The 17,467-nt window shown below is 43.6% G+C and overlaps 1 protein-coding gene and 1 long non-coding RNA gene across 2 annotated transcripts in view; one reads left to right on the top strand and one right to left on the bottom strand.

Moving 5' to 3' along the window:
* LOC135312667 (uncharacterized) overlaps window positions 1-14,772 on the bottom strand; it is a 16,334-nt gene extending 1,562 nt beyond the window's left edge. Inside the window, exons 1-2 of the long non-coding RNA XR_010372335.1 lie at window positions 9,372-14,772; window positions 8,903-9,057 (exon numbers count right to left, since the gene is read on the bottom strand). This is a non-coding gene — a long non-coding RNA (uncharacterized LOC135312667). The remainder of the gene's footprint in view (window positions 1-8,902; window positions 9,058-9,371) is intronic.
* A 221-nt stretch (window positions 14,773-14,993) lies between these two features.
* PXDN (peroxidasin) overlaps window positions 14,994-17,467 on the top strand; it is an 88,786-nt gene continuing 86,312 nt past the window's right edge. The window contains exon 1 of the mRNA XM_064447976.1: window positions 14,994-15,361. Within this exon, the coding sequence (XP_064304046.1) occupies window positions 15,132-15,361 (230 nt within the window). The 5' untranslated portion in view covers window positions 14,994-15,131. The remainder of the gene's footprint in view (window positions 15,362-17,467) is intronic.

Genomic DNA, 17,467 nt, shown 5'->3' with positions numbered 1-17,467 from the left:
TACAGCCATTCAAACACGTTACAAATTTTTTATCACCAGAGGAAGGAACCTCAGCAGTCTAGTGGCATTAATACCAAATGAAATAATATATGGGAGAGAACTGGCAGGCAATTCCCAAATCTTTTTGAGATCTGGAATAGTCAGAATTCAGCTTTTCGTGACAGATGGGCAACAGGTCAAATATGTTTGCATCCTTGCTTTTGGAACCAATAAATAAGAAAAACCTACTCAAATAGAGAGTGGTAACAGAAAAGTAATTTGAATTTTTCAGTCATGGCAGCTTCTCTGATTTGTCACCCCACCTGCGTCCTCTCTAAAAACCACTTGTTACATAGAAACTGCTGTACTGGATCAAGATGGTAATCCCCATGGTGCAGTAACCTGCCTGGGACACTGGCCAGGATCAGTCTCTTTGCAGAAAAAGCCCTGAACTGCCTATGAAGCAGCTGACAGATAACCTTCCGAAAGAGAACGTTCCACTCCAAGGCTCAATAGATCATAGAATCAAAGAACAGTTTGGGTTGGAAGGGACATTAAAGATCACCTAGTTCCAACCTCCCCTGCCATGGGCAGGGACATCTTCCACTAGACCATGCTGCTCAATACCCTGTCCAACCTGCCCTTGAACACTTCCAGTGATGGAGTGTCCACAGCTTCTCTGGGCAACCTGTTCCACTGCCTCTCCACCCTCATCATAAAGAATTTCTTCCTTACGTCCAATCTAAATCTACCCTCTTTCAGTTTAAAGCTATTGCCCCTTGTCCCATCACTACATGCTCTTGTAAAACGTCCCTCTCCAGCTTTCTTGTAGGCCCCTTCAGGTACTGGAAGACTGCAATAAGGTCTCCCCAGAGCCTTCTCTTCTCCAGACTGAACAACCCCAGCTCTCTCAGCATGTCTTCATAGGAGAGGTGCTCCACCCCTCTGATCATCTTTATGGCCCTCTGGGCTCGCTCCAACAGGTCCATGTCCTTCTTATGTTGGGGACCCCAGAGCTGCATGCAGTACTCCAGGTGGGGTCTCACCAGAGCGGAGTAGAAGGGGACAATCACCTCCCTCAATCTGCTAGTCACACTTCTTTTGATGCCACCCAAGATAACAGTTGGCTTTCTGGGCTGCAAGCACACATTGCCAGCTCAACTCCTTCTCCTCAGGGCTGCTCTCTCAATCCACTCTTCACCCAGCCTGTGTTTGTGCCTGGGATTGCCCCAACCCAGGTGCAGGACCTTGCACTTTGCCTTGTTGAACTTCATAAGGTTCGCACAGGCCAACCTCTCAAGCCAGTTTGGCAGGTCCCTCTGAGGGCATCCCTTCCCTCCAGCATGTTGACTGCACCACAGAGCTTGGTGTTGTCGGCAAACTTGCTGAGGGTGCACTCAGTCCCACTGTCCATGTTGCTGACAAAGATGTTGACCACCAAACAGTACTGGTCCCAATACCAACCTCTGAGGAACACCACTCGTCACTGGTCTCCACCTGGACATCGAGCCGTTGACCATCCAGACAATTCCTTATCCACTGAGTGGTCCATCTGTCAAATCCATGCCTCTCCAATTTAGAGACAAGGATGTCATGCGGGACAGTGTCAGATGCTTTGCACACATCCAGGTAGATGATGTCAGTTGCTCTTCCCTTATCCACCAAAGCTGTAACACCATCATAGAAGGCCACCAAATTTGCCAGGCACGATTTGCCCTTAGTGAAGTGATGCTGGCTATCACCAATCACCTCCTTATTTTCCATGTGCCTTAGCATACTTTCCAGGAGGATCTGCTCCATGATCTTGCTGGTCATCTCCTTAGGTGGTCTCAAACCTGATATTCTCCTACAGTGGGTGGTTCTTTCTCACAGTCCCTGCTTTTGCCTTCCATGACTTGGGTGGTGTGGCCTGAGCACTTGCTGGTGAAGACCTCAGCCTTCTCCGTATCCCGGGTAATCAGGTCTCCCGTTTTTTCCAGAGAGGGCCCACGTTTTCCCTAGTCTTCCTTTTACCACCAAGGTACCTATAGAAGCTTTTCTTGCTGCCCTAGATGTCACCGGCCAGATTTAATTCTATCAGGGCTTTAGCTTTCCTAACCTGATCCCTGGCTGCTCGGACAATTTCTCTGTATTCCTCTCAGGCTACCTGTCCTTGCTTCCACCTTCTGAAGGCTTCCTTTTGGTGTTTGAGTTTGTCCAGTAGCTCCTTGTTCATCCATGCAGACCTCCTGGTGTTATTGCCTGACTTCCTCTTTGTTGGGATGCATCACTCCTGAGCTGGTAGGCGGTGATCCTTGAATATTAACCAGGTTTCTTAGGCCCCTCTTCCCTCCAGGGCTTTATCCCATGGTACTCTACCAGGCAGATCCCTGAAGAGGCCAAAGTTTGCTCCCCTGAAGTCCAGGGTATGAGCTTGCTGTGCGCCCTCCTCACTGCCCTAAGGATCTTGAACTCTACTATTTCATGGTCACTGCAGCCAAGGCTGTCCTTGAGCTTCACGTTCCTCACCAGACCATTCTTGTTGGCAAGAACAAGGCCCAGCATAGCACCTCTCCTTGTTGGCTCCTCTATCGCTTGGAGAAGAAAGTTATCATCAATGCATTCCAGGAACCTGCTGGTTCCTCTCGCCATCCAACTGGCTGTCCAGCCAGTTTTTTACCCAGCAAAGAGTACGCTTGTCCAAGCCATAATCAGTTTCTCCAGGAGAATGCTGTGGGAAATGGTGTCAAAGGCTTTACTAAAGTCGAGGTAGACAACATCCATAGCCTTTCCCCCATCCACTAAGCACTAACACTAGACCTCTCTGTTGCTACTGCTCAGAAATACTATGTTGTGACATCCTTATACTACACCTGTTCACTGATGACTCTTAGGCCTGTGATCAACTGTTACATTTTGTCAAGTTTTGGAATATAGCAAAAAAAAATTCTAATATTTCTAAGTAATCTCTAAGCTTGCCTTTTTACTTAGTCCATCGCATCATCAAACTCTTCATGTACGATATAACAGTTCTGTGATGATCAATCTTCTCATCTACGGTCATTTCTGGTATTTTTATTTAAGAACACTAATGAGATTATTTGCCTCAGTAGTACCAAAAAGAGAAAAACAATGGCAGAAACTATATTCACAAATAACTCCAAGCTCTGTCCTGTCACTACTATACATAGAGAAGTCTTACTTCCATCATAAAGGGAGGGATGATGTGCAATGGGACACGTGCAATCAATTATTCATTTAACACTTTTTGTGGAGAAAATCAGATCTAAGTCTAGAGCAAGTGTTTTCATTGCAGACACTTTTTTCAATGGAGGCATGGATCTCTAAATAGAACATTTAACCCTGCCAACAGTAGACTTGATTTTCTTAACTACCTCTCAAGGACTGTTAGGAATAATTTGTGGATTCTCTGGGGTTCACTGATTGTACGTTGAAAATAACTCCTCTTGCAAATGCTTCCAAAGAGTGCAATCACCCAAACCGTCTGTGGAAGGGATGAAAACAGAAGATTAAAAGGTGCAGAATAAGTACACAGGGTCAGTAAAAAGCAAAAGGAACAAGACAGAGTCAGACCATCAAAAATGCAGGCACACAAACTGGAGAAAGTAACAAAAAAGATGGGAACAGTTGTGCTATGGTATCACAACTATTCAAAGAAGAAAAAGGACGCACAATACGGCGGAGCTGGAAGATGCAGGCATGCCCAGGGGAAGTTGTTCAGAAGTCGTTTTGTTTTTCCGAAATTCACATATTAGCTACTTGTACTTATTACTTGCTTTTACATTAGGCTCTGGGCTTTCCCGTCTGAAAATGTTTCTCCTTTTACTATATGATTTAGGCTGAGAAGCTTTAATCTTAGTTTCAAATGTGGCCTGCTTTTCTGATCTGAAAATAAGAAATTCTTAACATCCGAAAGTCAAACAATGCTTCACCAAAAAAACCAGAAATCTGTCTCCTACTGCACAACAAACATTAGGGCTGCACTCGCTTCCCATTGAGCACGTCTGAGGAGCAAGCAACTGCACTGTTGGGATTACTGATCAAATTTCTTCCTCCAGCCCCAAAACAGTGTGTGTACTGCATGACCTGTAGTTGTGGGCACCCATAATTTTGCTCAAGCACCCAATTCTCATTTGACACTTCAAGAGTGAGTATACCGCTGGAGAACAGAGACTTGGGCCAGGTCATCTTCTTTATCAGGTCTTGTATCCTCGCATGAGGATGTCCCTTGCTCCTGACTCCTCTGGTGACGCTTGTCCTGCTATGCCTTACCAGTAGCTCTGAGGCTGCAGACGCTGAGTGGTCCCAGGGGCGGTGAGACCTGCAGCAGCTTCAGGGACACCAGCAGCTGAAGCAGAGAGGTCACTGGGGTGACAGCTGCACTAACTGCTCCAAATTACGCTTTAGAGAACACTCTTAGTTTGGGTCCTTTCTGTGGTTATTTGTCATGACAATGTGACATCAATTTATATGCAGCAGTTACTTGCAATGGGAACAGTACAAGTAGCTGCATGTATTTTCCATTTTTGTGGCGATCATGAGCTGGCTGTGGTTATTTTTAAAAGCTTTTGTTACCTGAACTTTTGTTACACGTAAACATGCTATATTCAATAGGGTCTGAGCAGCGTGCTGTTAGAAAATAATATGATTTATATAGAACGAGCTATCCAGTGACCCTCCTAACACATGGAATTGCTTCTACTCCATTCTTTATTGACCATGGCTTTTATAAAGAGAGAAGTGCCCAAGTCATTACTGGATTTACACATTAAGGAAATGCAGCAAAATGAAAGCAGGTTTTGAGATTTTTTTACACATTTAAATCTTCCTCTGTATGGACGATGTTGTCCTTGCCCAAGACATCATTACTAAAGAGATTTATTCTCCACATGTACAAAACGTTGATTTTTTTCTTGTAACATTAACACAAAAGACTAGTGTGTGCATATGCGTGCATAATCTTAAATTGTGAAGTGTGTTGCCTCACAAAACCCCTGGCCATGCCCAGAGCCCTCAGGCTCTGCCCAGGCGGATGCCCAATATGTGTGAGCCACATTCATATTTAATCAGATCACTGTGAACACCTCCACCAACAGACATGTTTAAGCCTAGGTAGAAATAAGGTCTCCACTCTGATATGAGTAATATCTAACCCTTATTGCCAAAATAGACATTTCAGCTCTTCTGACTGCACATGGCACAGTACCTATTCCCTCTCATGTCTATGTACCCAGATGTATTTTTAATCTCCTGTGATTAAAAATGCTGATATCCCAAAACTTCTTGTTTCCTAAGAAAAGATAGATCAGGAGAGCCTTTGCCTCTCAGACCAAAAAAGAACTTTAGCTTTTAGCTCAAATTTCACTAACACTTTCAGTAAACTGCAAAAAGGGAAGTTCACAGTAAAATCTAGTTTTGCTGCTCTACCCAGGAAACCAGCATGTCAACACTAACAGCAGCAAATTTAACTAATTCAAACCTGTTAAGGAGAAACTTATTTCAGTCACATGTCCATTTCTCTTTTTCTCACTTAGCTTTATGCTAATTTCTTCAGGAAAAAAAAAAGGTTTCAATCTTTTGAATTTCACTTCCAGTTATTTCACCTTTTCTCATTTTCATCTTCTACGGTTATCAGAATACATGTGAGGACAATTTCTGAAAACAACTTGAGCTAAATTTCCACCCGAGAAGGCAGGTCTGGCATATGCTGTCTGGAAGAAGAATTCATTCCGATGCAAAAGGAAGGAGTGATCTTTTTAAGCAACGGTACTTACTGTAAGACAGCTGATGCAATGTGTTTAAGAGCAAAATTGAGGTATGATGAAAAACAGACATTGCATGATCAGCTGAACTGCTAAGTTTTTGTGGTCATAACTTATATGACTGTATGACTACAAGCCATTTTGAACTGACTGGCAGAAAAAGAATCTTTTTCAGGGTAGGTGGGTAAATAAGCAAGAACCAATAGCAATATTCATGGCAAAGGTTGTGCCTCTAATCGGACATGCTGATTCAGGTGAGGCTGCTAGCATTGCACATGATGTGATCTTATCTATAGATAGGGATCATGCAAACCATCCCATGGTGTGCCTTGTCTGCACATGATCAGAAGCTGTCTGAACAGAGGTGCTCAGCACCCTGGAAATTATTGTTCCATGCTTCAGTTTGAAAATCCTGGCCAAACCCTGATTTTTCAAAATGCAGTTTGCATTCACCCACTATTTCCTGAGGAATCTGATACACTTAGTTAAAAGCTGATTACAAACAAATCCATACATAAAAGATAAAATATATATGCTACCTGTTATTATTAATACTTGTCTATTAAGTGATCTGTTTTAAACATTCCAAGTGCACTCTCTCAAAATCTCACTGAAGTCAAGAGAAACTATGAGTTTAATGAACAGGAGTTCAAAGTGTGAGTGTGCCAAGGTCCTGAGCTGGCTTTGAAGAGGATCTGCCTAGGTGTTCTCCTCACAGTAAGCTCTCCAGAGAAGACCAAGAAGATTTTAAACACAAAAAGACAGGTTTCGAACACGAGTAGGAGTTTTATTTTTTAAACAGGGAAGGCTCAGAGCAGCTAGAAGAGAAAGAAAAAAGACTGTACAGGTGTCCCCACGTGCTCCCTGCAAGCATGTCCTTACTTCCAATGACTTTCTGAGTCACTGACTCAGCCCTTGCTTTGGCCCCTTGTTCCCAGGAAGCTCTCTGAACCCCCTCTGACATGACTCTCTTAACAGCTAGCTCCTCCAGGCCCCAGTGTTCACATGAAGGAGAAACCCCTCTGCTTCTGTGCCACCGGGTTTCACCTTCCTTGATAATCTTTTAATTACACAAATTTATAACAACCAAATAAAATGAGCACCATGACTCAAAAATAGAAAACGGAATTAGGAATAACTCAACTACCTTCTACTATTCTGTTTTTTAAATCTAAGACCTAAAAACTTTGTGCCTTGGAGAGAAAGGGCAGGGAAAACATTAAGAAGGAGGATGAAAAAGAAAGTCTGAAATGAAGAACTAATGACTGTGTCCTTTTAATTCTGGTGCCTCTGCAAAAGCTACAAACTAAAATACTATAAGCATGTTCTTCATTATGATCTTACAAATTATATTGAGATTTGGTTTTTTTTATTCTGGGTTAGTATTTTGTACTAATATGCCAGTTAACTCTCAGGTTGCTAATAGATTCCTGTTAAAGAGAACAAGGTTTTTCTTGTCTGTTCACAGAATTCTGAATTAGACTTTAGGTAATTGAATTTATATGCAATTATATTTCAACATAATTGAAAAAATACTGTGCAAATTATAATATGCCATTTTGCTACTGGTTCAATATATACTTGTCAGGTAAGAGACATTTCGTGCATATTTACAGTAAAATATTTTCATTTTTTCAGTGGGGAGAGAAGACATGAATTAAAGTTTCAGATTGAAATATGATATATTTTTACTACAAAGCACTTCAAATGAATGGAACACTTTAATTGAGCCGGACTTTTAAAAATATTTGCTTTTTTGAGAAAACAAACAAACAAAAAAACCTAAAAAAACCCCCCTTCCTCCCTCACCCCCTTTACTTCCAGACAGCTTTCTTTAGCTGTTCTTGTTCTGCTAGGAAAAAGAGACAGTAAGGAGAACAGAACAAGAGCAATGAAAGAAAAAGAAATAAAGCCAGAAAAATCAACAGAAAAAATATCTAAAATTTGTTAGTTTTCTAAAATTCTTCCAACTAAAGTTTCAAACTACATGATAAGGATAAATAATAGAACCTTAACTCACGTAACCCAGCCATATTTTAAAGATATTGTCACTTCCAGTCAGAGCTGGATGGGAATCATTTTGCTTTCCGCAGGCTATGCAAAAAGCAACAAAGAACAAACCAGCTAAATGGCCATTTTGTGGATGAGTGTAGGACAGAATTAGTGGAGGACAGTGGATGATGTACAGCAAGGATGGCTGAGAATATGATTACTGTCTCTGCAACTGAAGAGTTGCATTGCATTGATTTGCATGCAAAAGGTACTGGTATTGCTACAGGTTTTAGCAGTAGGGATTTTTTCTCCATTTATTTCTTAAGCAGGCTCTGTTTTGCTTACTCTTATCTAAGCCTTGCATCTGGGAAGGCTGTTTTGCTCTCTGACGGGTCATTCTAAAATGCAAGGGCCAATAGGAAGAGAGCATAGATGTTGGACATTACATTTTGGTCATCATATGATAACCTGGGTTATAAATCAAGACCCCTGATTTCACTGCTACTCTAACGCAGGGTTGGCTACCAGGAGCAAAGAGCATATTTTTGTTTTCTTCTCTTTTTAGTACTTATTTGTCTGTTCCCCTTTGCAGGAATGTCTTACTGTCTAAAATGACTTAATACTAACCAGAGATCCTGTAGCAAACAACAACAGAACATCAAAGGTGATTAAAGGAGGAAAGCAAACAGGAATTAGGCAATCCAGGGAGCAATCAGAGGACATCAAAACTACCCTGAGGGGGAGAACAGGACTGAGCTAGCCCACCCCAGTTGAACAGTCCTATTGACTTTGATCAGCCAGGAAAACATGGATGAATTGAGGGAGGTCTGTTCACAGCCCAAATCTCAGGCAACCTAGCTGAACACACCCTCTTGCCTCTTAGTGTACTCTGGTAACCTGAAAGTTTGAGGAACTCTGTCTTTCTGGTTTATTATTTGTAAATACAAAATGTGGAAAAAAATATTTCTTCTGAATGTCCTGTTAAAGTATCACATTGCTTCTGTTTTTTTCAAAGACCTTTGTTTAACTGCTAGTCTAATCAAATTATGGTAAATTGATTTTGCCCCAGAAGAACTGTTGCATTTCATTGGACACTAAGGCCACGATGACTAGAGCAGACCATTCCTGTCCCAGGTTGTGTCATACTGGTAAAGTTGGTAATGACTCACCTTTTAGGCTCGTGAGGCATCTTGCCCAAGCTGGTCACCTAGGCTCATGCTATTGTTAACAGCAAAACAGGCATTTCCAAAGCACAAGACAGCTGATGGCAAAACCACAGAGATGTCCGCTGGAGGGGATGTCTGAAGGCTTCTTGGCCAGCCTCCTGCTCAGACAAGGATTATTGCCATCACTATCATGTCATCCATGGCTTTGTTTAATTGAATCTTGAGAATCTCTCAGAAAGAGGATTCCCAGCATTTCTGTGTAACCCACACCAGTGCCGCACTACCACCCTGGTGAAAAGTATTTTTATATGCTATCCAACTTACACTTTTCAAGTCACAATTTGCAACCACTGCACCTTGCTATATATATATCATCTGCCACTGCAAAGAATTGTTTTGCTTTATCGATTTTTGTAGTTTCTCTTCAAGGTGTCATAGGTTGCTGTTGGATCACAACCTTGTTCCCACTTACCAGATGAATCAAGCCCAGATCCCTCAGCCTGTGTTCATAGGTCATGTAGTCAAGGCCCTTGGGCATCTTGGTGATCCCCCTTCCAGTTTCTCATCATCACCTTTCATTGGAGAGCCCAGAACAGGACGTGTTCTTCACATGCACCAGCTGAGAAGGAAAGCAGCTTCCCTTGATCTGCTGACTATGTTTCTCCTGATGATACTCATTCTTTTAAAATTAAGAACAGAAGACATTTACACTGCTCTGGAGAGTGCAACAGTGTTTGTTCAACACTACCTCTAGGACCCTTGCTAGGATATGGCATCCCTTTGGCCAGGAGTGGCAGGGGCTCCTTGGGAGGGCAGGGCAGGAACTGGTAGCTGGGGTCTGTCCCACTCCCCAGCCAGGAGCAGGGCAGGCGGGGGGCACTGGGGCAGCCCCAGCCCTGTGCATCGGGCACCTCTCTGGGGACTGAGGGGACACAAGGCTGGGCCAGGGTGTCGACCCATGGTTTGGGGTTGGGATCAGGCTCACTGGGGGAAGCAGGGTCAGACACAGCCCTGGGATGACTGAGCAGGTCCATGGGAATGGGGCTTGAAATGACAGCTTAAAAGTAGGGCTGTTTGCCCTTGCAGGGGAGGCTGGCTGTCCCCACAGAACCTCCTTCTCCTCAGGGACCAGCTCTGCTCTTCTGAGGCTGGCACTGCACCCCCATAGCCAGGCCCCTGGGCTCAGGGCACCCATGACCCTGACGGTATCGATCTGGGAAATGGGTACAGTCCTACTCCATTCATCTGTCTTCAGAGAAGGCACTGGTTTTCATCTATGTCTGTAAAACATGTGGCTGGGTGGCTCTGATCCTGGCTGAGACCTCCAGGCACAGCTGTAGTACAAATAACAGCCCGGAATCTCTTCTGGGTGAGGTATTTCCTCAGTGTAGGCAAGGGATTAAACTAATAACACCCAATTTCCCGTTATGCTGATATTAGGGCAAATTACCCTGTGGGAAACCAGGAGCTCATTGGTTCGTGTACATTTTCCTTGGGACAAGTCTCTTCAGGGAAGTTTTCTTATTTTGATTTACCATTACAGGCCAACTCTTCCACTAGGTACGTCGGCTGGCTATTGAGCAAGGATCTATGGTTTCCTACATTTTAAGCAGCTTGTCAAAGCAATGCTTAGTATTATTTTTCATTTTTATGTCTTTTTTTTTTCTAGCATATTGTTTAAAGAGCCATGATAAAAAGAGGGTTATCCTATTGTGTTATCTACTTTTCAAATCTGAACTCACAGCCAATGAGGGTTAATAAGTGTTTTACCTTTGCTTTTGTTTTTTGCCCATTTATACAGAACGTGTCCCAGGAATTTATTATATAAGAAACTAACAATGCATGTTCAGATGGTCTACAAGACATGAGGCAATTAAAGATATCCTAGAATGTTCCAGAAAACTGTACACTCTTCTCTGAACTTGGAAGGAATGTTTCTGATAATGTAACCAGTAAAAGAATAATTTTCACTGTAAATTCATATTATATTCAGGAACGGAAATGGCAGCTTTTAAAGAAATCAACATCACTTTCCCAACTGAGAGGAAGAAGGATATTTGAATCTGACTTGATGATCTTAAAAGTCTTTTCCAACCTAAATGATTCTATGATTCTACGTCATAAACTCTTGAATGCCCCTGGTCAGAGAAGAAGTTATATTGCCTCTGACTGATCTATGAAGAAGCATGCAGTATTTCAAAAAGTATGTATCCGAGTATAGCATAAGCTTTCCTGGATAGTTGAGAAAAGTTTAAAAACAAGCATTTATGAATTTAAATAATTGACTTAGCTGATACCCTGAGTTGAGCACATTTGCTGACATGCCATCCAGCTACCCCATGATACTCGCTCTATGTATGTAACAGAAATAAGACACCTTCAAAATGAGTCTGAGCTTTGTTTTTGCCTTTAAAAGACTAACAATCAGATGTGTTTAAGCTTTAGTCCTGAGCTGGTATATTATAATAAAACCACTTTAAATATATGCTTTTATTGTGCTTTTTTATCAGTTATTTTGAGAATTCGTTCCTCTTAACTGTTAACGCTATTGTTAAACAAAAGGGTCTTAAATAATAAACTAGGTCATGATTCTGTGTCTGCTAAAGTCAATGCAAAGCATTTCCATTGTCAGGTATCCAAAGACATATTGAAATGTCTTGAATGCCTCATTTTATATCCAGAGACAGAATGTTAACATGGAGATATAAACTAAACTGAAGAGGATTTGACTTATGTTCCTGATTTTTTTGAGCTTATATCTGAATTTTTTTTAAAAACAAAAGATAAAAGTGTTAACTATTTGATCTTTTAAAAAGTTTTTTTTTATTACTTCAGCAAAGCAAAAGCTACACTAGATTACTGGTATGCAATAAAACCAGCAAGTGGCAGTATTTGACAAAAATCTGGGAGGTAAGTAGAAAACTTTTACAAGCAAGTGGAGATTCACACTATATCTAGCTATAAAGTAAGCACTTCTACCAGCATTCAGAAAAAAAATTTCTCATTTCCAGCATAAATATCTTATTTTTTTTGTTAGGTCAACTCCTTAACTAGAAAAACTGGAAACAGAAGACAAATTTCCAATGTATATCTATGTGCACAGTCAACAAAAATGACCCTGCTCATTTTATAAAAATTCTTCTGTGAAAATTGGCTAAGAATAGAAAGATATATCAAAACCATTTGGAAGTCTTATCTATCAGAAGCCTTCCCTGCCACCAATTTAGAAAAGCACACAATCAATATCAAAATCATTATACAGTTTTTTTTCAGTGAATTTTCTAAAAGAAAATAAGATGCAGATAAACCAGCAAAAAAAAGACAACTGCAATTTTAAATCATAACAGAGGTGTCAGAAGCCAAAAAGGAGGCCAGCATTATTGAAAAGTATAATTGTGGAGTGATGCCTGTATTTTCAGCACCAAAACCATGCATAGACCAGAAGAAAAAGAATTAAATTCACAGCAGAAGTTTTTCTCCAATCTTTAAAAACTACAGTTTCATGAATACCATAAACGGCCACAGAGAAGAACCCTTTGGGCCTGATTTTCTTCTTACTGAAGTCACTGAACTGTTTCTCATTTATTTCAGCTAGAGTAGCCCTGAATAGTTTGTGGCTCAAGTTTGCTTAAGACAAACTTCTCACTCCTTTTATTTTATTACATAAATGCTGTTTGTGGAGAAAAAAAAAAGAAATAGGAAATATTTTGAGGTTGTAAAATCGAACAATAAAAAACTTAGGGAACACCAGAAATTGGCCTTCTCCCTTGTGCAACTGCATTGAAATAGTCTTCAGTTACTTAAAAAAAAAAAAAGAAGACTTTTTTCGACAACTTTCCTACTTTACTTCGTTCAAAGAATAAATTATAATCAGGGGATGAAAACTCTCTTATTCCAGAAAGTTTGTGAAGAACAGTTAAGAAACTGTGCGGGCTTCCAAAAGTTACCTTAACTTAGAACACGTAATAACGTAAATACCTTTCCTATGCAGCTTTAAGTAAAATGGATTTCCTTTTTAACCCACCCTCTAAGCATCTTTTTAAACTGTCCCTTCGCTACTGGAGAAAATCTCTTGAAAGCTTTTTTGGATCTTCTTCACCTCTGTGAAGACTTTTCAATCTACCCGTATTTCTCTCTTGTCTTCCCTGCCAGACTAGCTTTTTTATAGACTGAAACCAAGATGCAGTTCTTGGCCTCAGAAAATGTCGCCTTGACTCTTTAATCAGTGCACTGACAAGGAAGGAACTAACTGCCGTCTCAGCATCTCAATGAATGCCAAGTTGATCTGCATTATATTTTAATTAGAAGCATTAATATTCTATCTAGTGTCTAGTGCTGAGCTAATTGCACGCCACCTCACACACTACCGGATTCCACAGGGCATGAAAAAAAGTCCAACTTAAATGACTTATGAGGCATTAATAATATACTAACCAAGAGCCTGGAGGTTACCCGTAACTTAAAGTAAATGACAAGAATGCTATACAGCGTGTTGAGGCTAAATTGCCTAATTACAGTGAAGATATCTATGCACTTTTAATCTCACTCTCAGAATTACATACGTATAGCATAGGTACTTCCAATGCATAGTACAAGTATAGCAAGTCCCCAAATGCTAAAAACTTTTCACAACAATTTTAATTTCCTATAGAAAACATAATTCATTTTGACTACATAATTTATTTTTGAAAATAATCATCATAAAGCACCAAAATGCCACAAAATAAACTGTTGTCATATTTTCCCAAATGCTACAAATATCCCAATTTAGTGGTATCTCTATATTACTGCGTTTAATTATCTAACCTCAGAAGTTCTGCTGCTTTTAGCATGGGCACTGCAGGATGACAGATTTACAACTGCCAAGGTGCTCTAATGTGAATGGTGTTCCGGGGACAAAAACTTACCTGTGCCAACACTTGCACTTCACAGGTCAAAAGTACCCCAGCTTTTCCTGGACCAGGAAACAAATATAATTTTCCGATTAAGATGTGCATATATCCCAACACTGATTACAAATGCAGAGGCGGTGATACACAGAGCAGCTGCTTGCTGCACCGACATTGAGAGGATGCACATTTTAAACTGCTGCTTCTGTGAACTCTCACAAGCCTCTCCAGGCGCCCCCCCTTTAGCCAGCCTCCAGCTCGCTGGGAGGCTGAAGGATGTTTTAAAGGACTCAGGACTCCTTAGAACAAGAAAACAACTTCTATGCTTCCTTTAGCTAACTCCTGAAGTCTCTAAAGACAGATATAGTGACTCAGGAAAAACATAGTCAAATAGTAGTTTCACAGAAAGAAAGTTATAGACAATGACACATCTCAGCATATTATGATCCCAGGCCCATCAGTGATTTCCAGCACTTGCACACTTCCAGGGTCTGATTTCCTACATGAGGTGTTTGATTTGGTGCTAGAAAAAAACAACCAACCTCATTCCCTGACACGTGCTAAAACTAAGTTTTCACAGCGAGATTCAGAGTAAGAATTACTACAGTTAAGTTTTAGGCAAGAATGGCTTTTGCATTCTTCCTTGAAGAAAAAGGCACACAGGCAACCCCGCAGAAGCATCATGGCTTATTTCTGGGGTGGAACCGGCCGTGCTGACACCCATCATTTGTAAGAGAATACGATGCTGTTACAGAGGTTAGTTGTGATCACTGTTAGTGTAATTATAGAAATGACATTCCAATGTTTTCATCTGGGATAGTCACAGCATGGAGAGGGCTGGACAACAGGTATCTACTTCGGACCTGACACCGCGGAACAACAACAACGTATTCAGGGCAATGTCAGAAATCTCTTTTCCTCTCCTTTCCCTTCCTTTTTCTCCCCCTTTCTTTTCCCTTCTCCACCCTCTCTCTCTGCCCTTCATTTTCCCTTCCCTCTCTCCTCTGCAGGGGCTCGTCCCAGGGGGTACCTTCACGCCGCCCCTCCCGCGGGTGGAGGCGAGGGTCGGGGTTCCGCGACCCGTGGGCGAGGGCCGGGGAGCGGCCCCGCGGTGCGTGGGCCGGGCGGCGCGGAGCCCCCGCGGCGGGGCGGCCGCCCATCCCGCCGCCGGCCGGGGCGGGCCCACCGCCGTCCCCTCCTCCAGCCTGCGCGGGGGGGACGGGATCGCCCCGCCGCCGACCAGAGCGGCAGCCGCGGCCGGGGAGCGGAGCGGGCGCGACGCGGACCTGCCGGAGCGCCTCTTCTCCTCCTCCTCTTCCTCCTGCTGCCCCGCGCCCTGCAGCATGGCCCGGCGCGAAGCGGCGGCCGCCCCCGGCCTTTGCCTCCTGCTCCTGCTGCTGCTCCGCAGCTGGGGTCTCGCCCCCCCCGCGGCCGCGCAGCCCCCCCCGCCGCCGCCGCCGCAGCGCGGGAGCGTGTGGTGCCCCAGCCGCTGCCTCTGCTTCCGCACCACGGTGCGCTGCATGCATCTGATGCTGGAGAGCGTCCCCGCCGTCTCCCCCCAGACCACCATCCTGTGAGTAGCCGGGCCGGGGCTGCAGCGCCGGCGGGGCGAGCGGCGGCCCGGCGGGCAGGGAGGGGGGCGGAGGGAGGGCAGAGGAGGAGGAGGAGGAGGGGATACCTGAGGTGGGAGGCACTTCGGGTGGTGGTGGAGCCTCAGCCCTTTGTCTGCGGTCGGGGGAGGGGGGCTGGACCCGCGGCGGTGGCTCTGCCCCGGCGGCCCGGGGCGCCCCCCCGCTGCTGGCGGGGCTCCTCGGTGAGCGGCGGCGCGGCTGGGCTGGCCTCGGCTGGGCCGGGCCGGGCCGGGCCGGTGGCGGGGCGCGGCGGTGCCCCGGCGGCTCCTGCCCGCCTGTGGCAGCGCGGGGCGCGGCCGGGGTCTGGCCGGTGCCCGGGCGTCGCGGGGGCGGTTGGAGGTGGATGCTCTGGGTAGCCTGCGGGCATTCTGTCTCCAGCCTAGTCGTCCCTAGAAGGATTTTGCTCCTTCCTTAGTATCCGGCTTAAAAGCACGTTCGGTTGGCAGGAGGATCGGCGGGGATATATGTAGCACTTTCTGTTCGGTTCTGAGACGTGGTGGGGATGCGTGAGCAAACCGGGACCCAGACCCTGGGCTGACTGAAAACTAGCCCGGTTCAGGTTCCTGCAGAGACTCGTGGACGTTATTTAATGTCCTGTTTCTTAATTTCAGGCACTAATGTGTCAGCTGAAGTGCCCGGCCCATTCTGCTATAGGGTTTGGTCGCTGTTTTGCGTGGGGAGGTGTTGGTAGTAAAATTCAGTATTGACAATGATTAACATTTATTTCATTCACATGGATTTTACCGAAACGGCTGCCTTTCCGGCCATATTTGCCTGTACTGTGAGGAACGGATTTGTTCCACTGACCCGCTTATATGTTACTTGGGCTCAGAGAGCTCTTGGCACCAGCCCTGCCCTTCCCGTACGCACACGCAGCCGTGGAAGCTGAGCAGAGCTTGGCCCTGGGAATTTTCTGCAGGGCCTCCTTTAATAAATTGACTTGTGACTTTGTCAGATATTTTCAAAAGGGATCTGTAAAGCCTTGGCGTGTTTCAGCTTCCAAGTGTTATTTAATGCGAGGAGTACAGTTATTTAACATTGACTGAGTCCCGCTTTGGCAAGAAGTGCGGTCTTTTGGCAGAATGGGATTAGTCCTGCAGTACTTCTAAACCTTTTAGGGAACAATACAGGAAGTGGGTGGTTGATGTTTCTTACATTTGAAACGAAGTACATTTGCAGAACACCTTTTGCCTTGAGATTACAGGAAACTGTGTAAAGCTAGTTTTGTGAATCACCTGAAATGTAAAGCAGAAAAAAAGAGAAGAAAAATCTGTGGAGTATGGAGTTAAGTCTTAATGGCTTGGTCTCATGTCAAAGGTAGAAGGGCCTGCAACAGCAGAAAGTATTAGATTAAACCTAGCCAGGGTGGAGCTCCCCTTACGGTGGGTATTTATGATCTTGCAGTGAGTCAGAGGAGGATGTTTGAACAATGCAAGCATTATACTCGTCTAAGCCCACTAATATATCAAATTGTCTAGTACCCTAAATATGAATTATCATTCCGGTATAATGCAAGCTACAGTGCAGCAGAAGTAATGCAAAAGAAGTTAAAAACATTTTTTTTTTAGATTGACAAAGAACAGTAATTCTCAAAATGCGCCTGTGGATGACCAGCATTCTTCAAAACATAATGGTGGCCTTACCCATGGAAATGGGTATTCTCCTTTTTCACCAACCGACTAAGGGACTGTTAAATAAGTGATACTGCATCTGTAAATGCACAGTTACTCCTGCTGCAGTTCTGCTGAATGGCTGCGAATGGGAAGGAGGTGGGCCAGAAGGTAGTCGGGCAATATGAATCTCTGGGGCAAAGAACAATGGTACAATTTATTTAGTAATCAGCAGTTTGAAGGTACCAATTATACGTAAATAAATTATACATAAATAGCTTAACTATTTTATATGAATTGCTTACCTTTAGCTGTAGGATGCACTTTCTGAGTAATTGTTACATACCTGAGGTACTCATTGAATTACCAGATGGTTTCCCACTCATTTTTACCTTACTGCTGTGTAGAACTGCAGTTACACACAGCGGTGTTATGCTT

Source organism: Phalacrocorax carbo, chromosome 3, assembly GCF_963921805.1.
Source record: "Phalacrocorax carbo chromosome 3, bPhaCar2.1, whole genome shotgun sequence".
NCBI lineage: Eukaryota > Metazoa > Chordata > Aves > Suliformes > Phalacrocoracidae > Phalacrocorax > Phalacrocorax carbo.
This window is presented reverse-complemented; position numbering and strand designations above follow the sequence as displayed.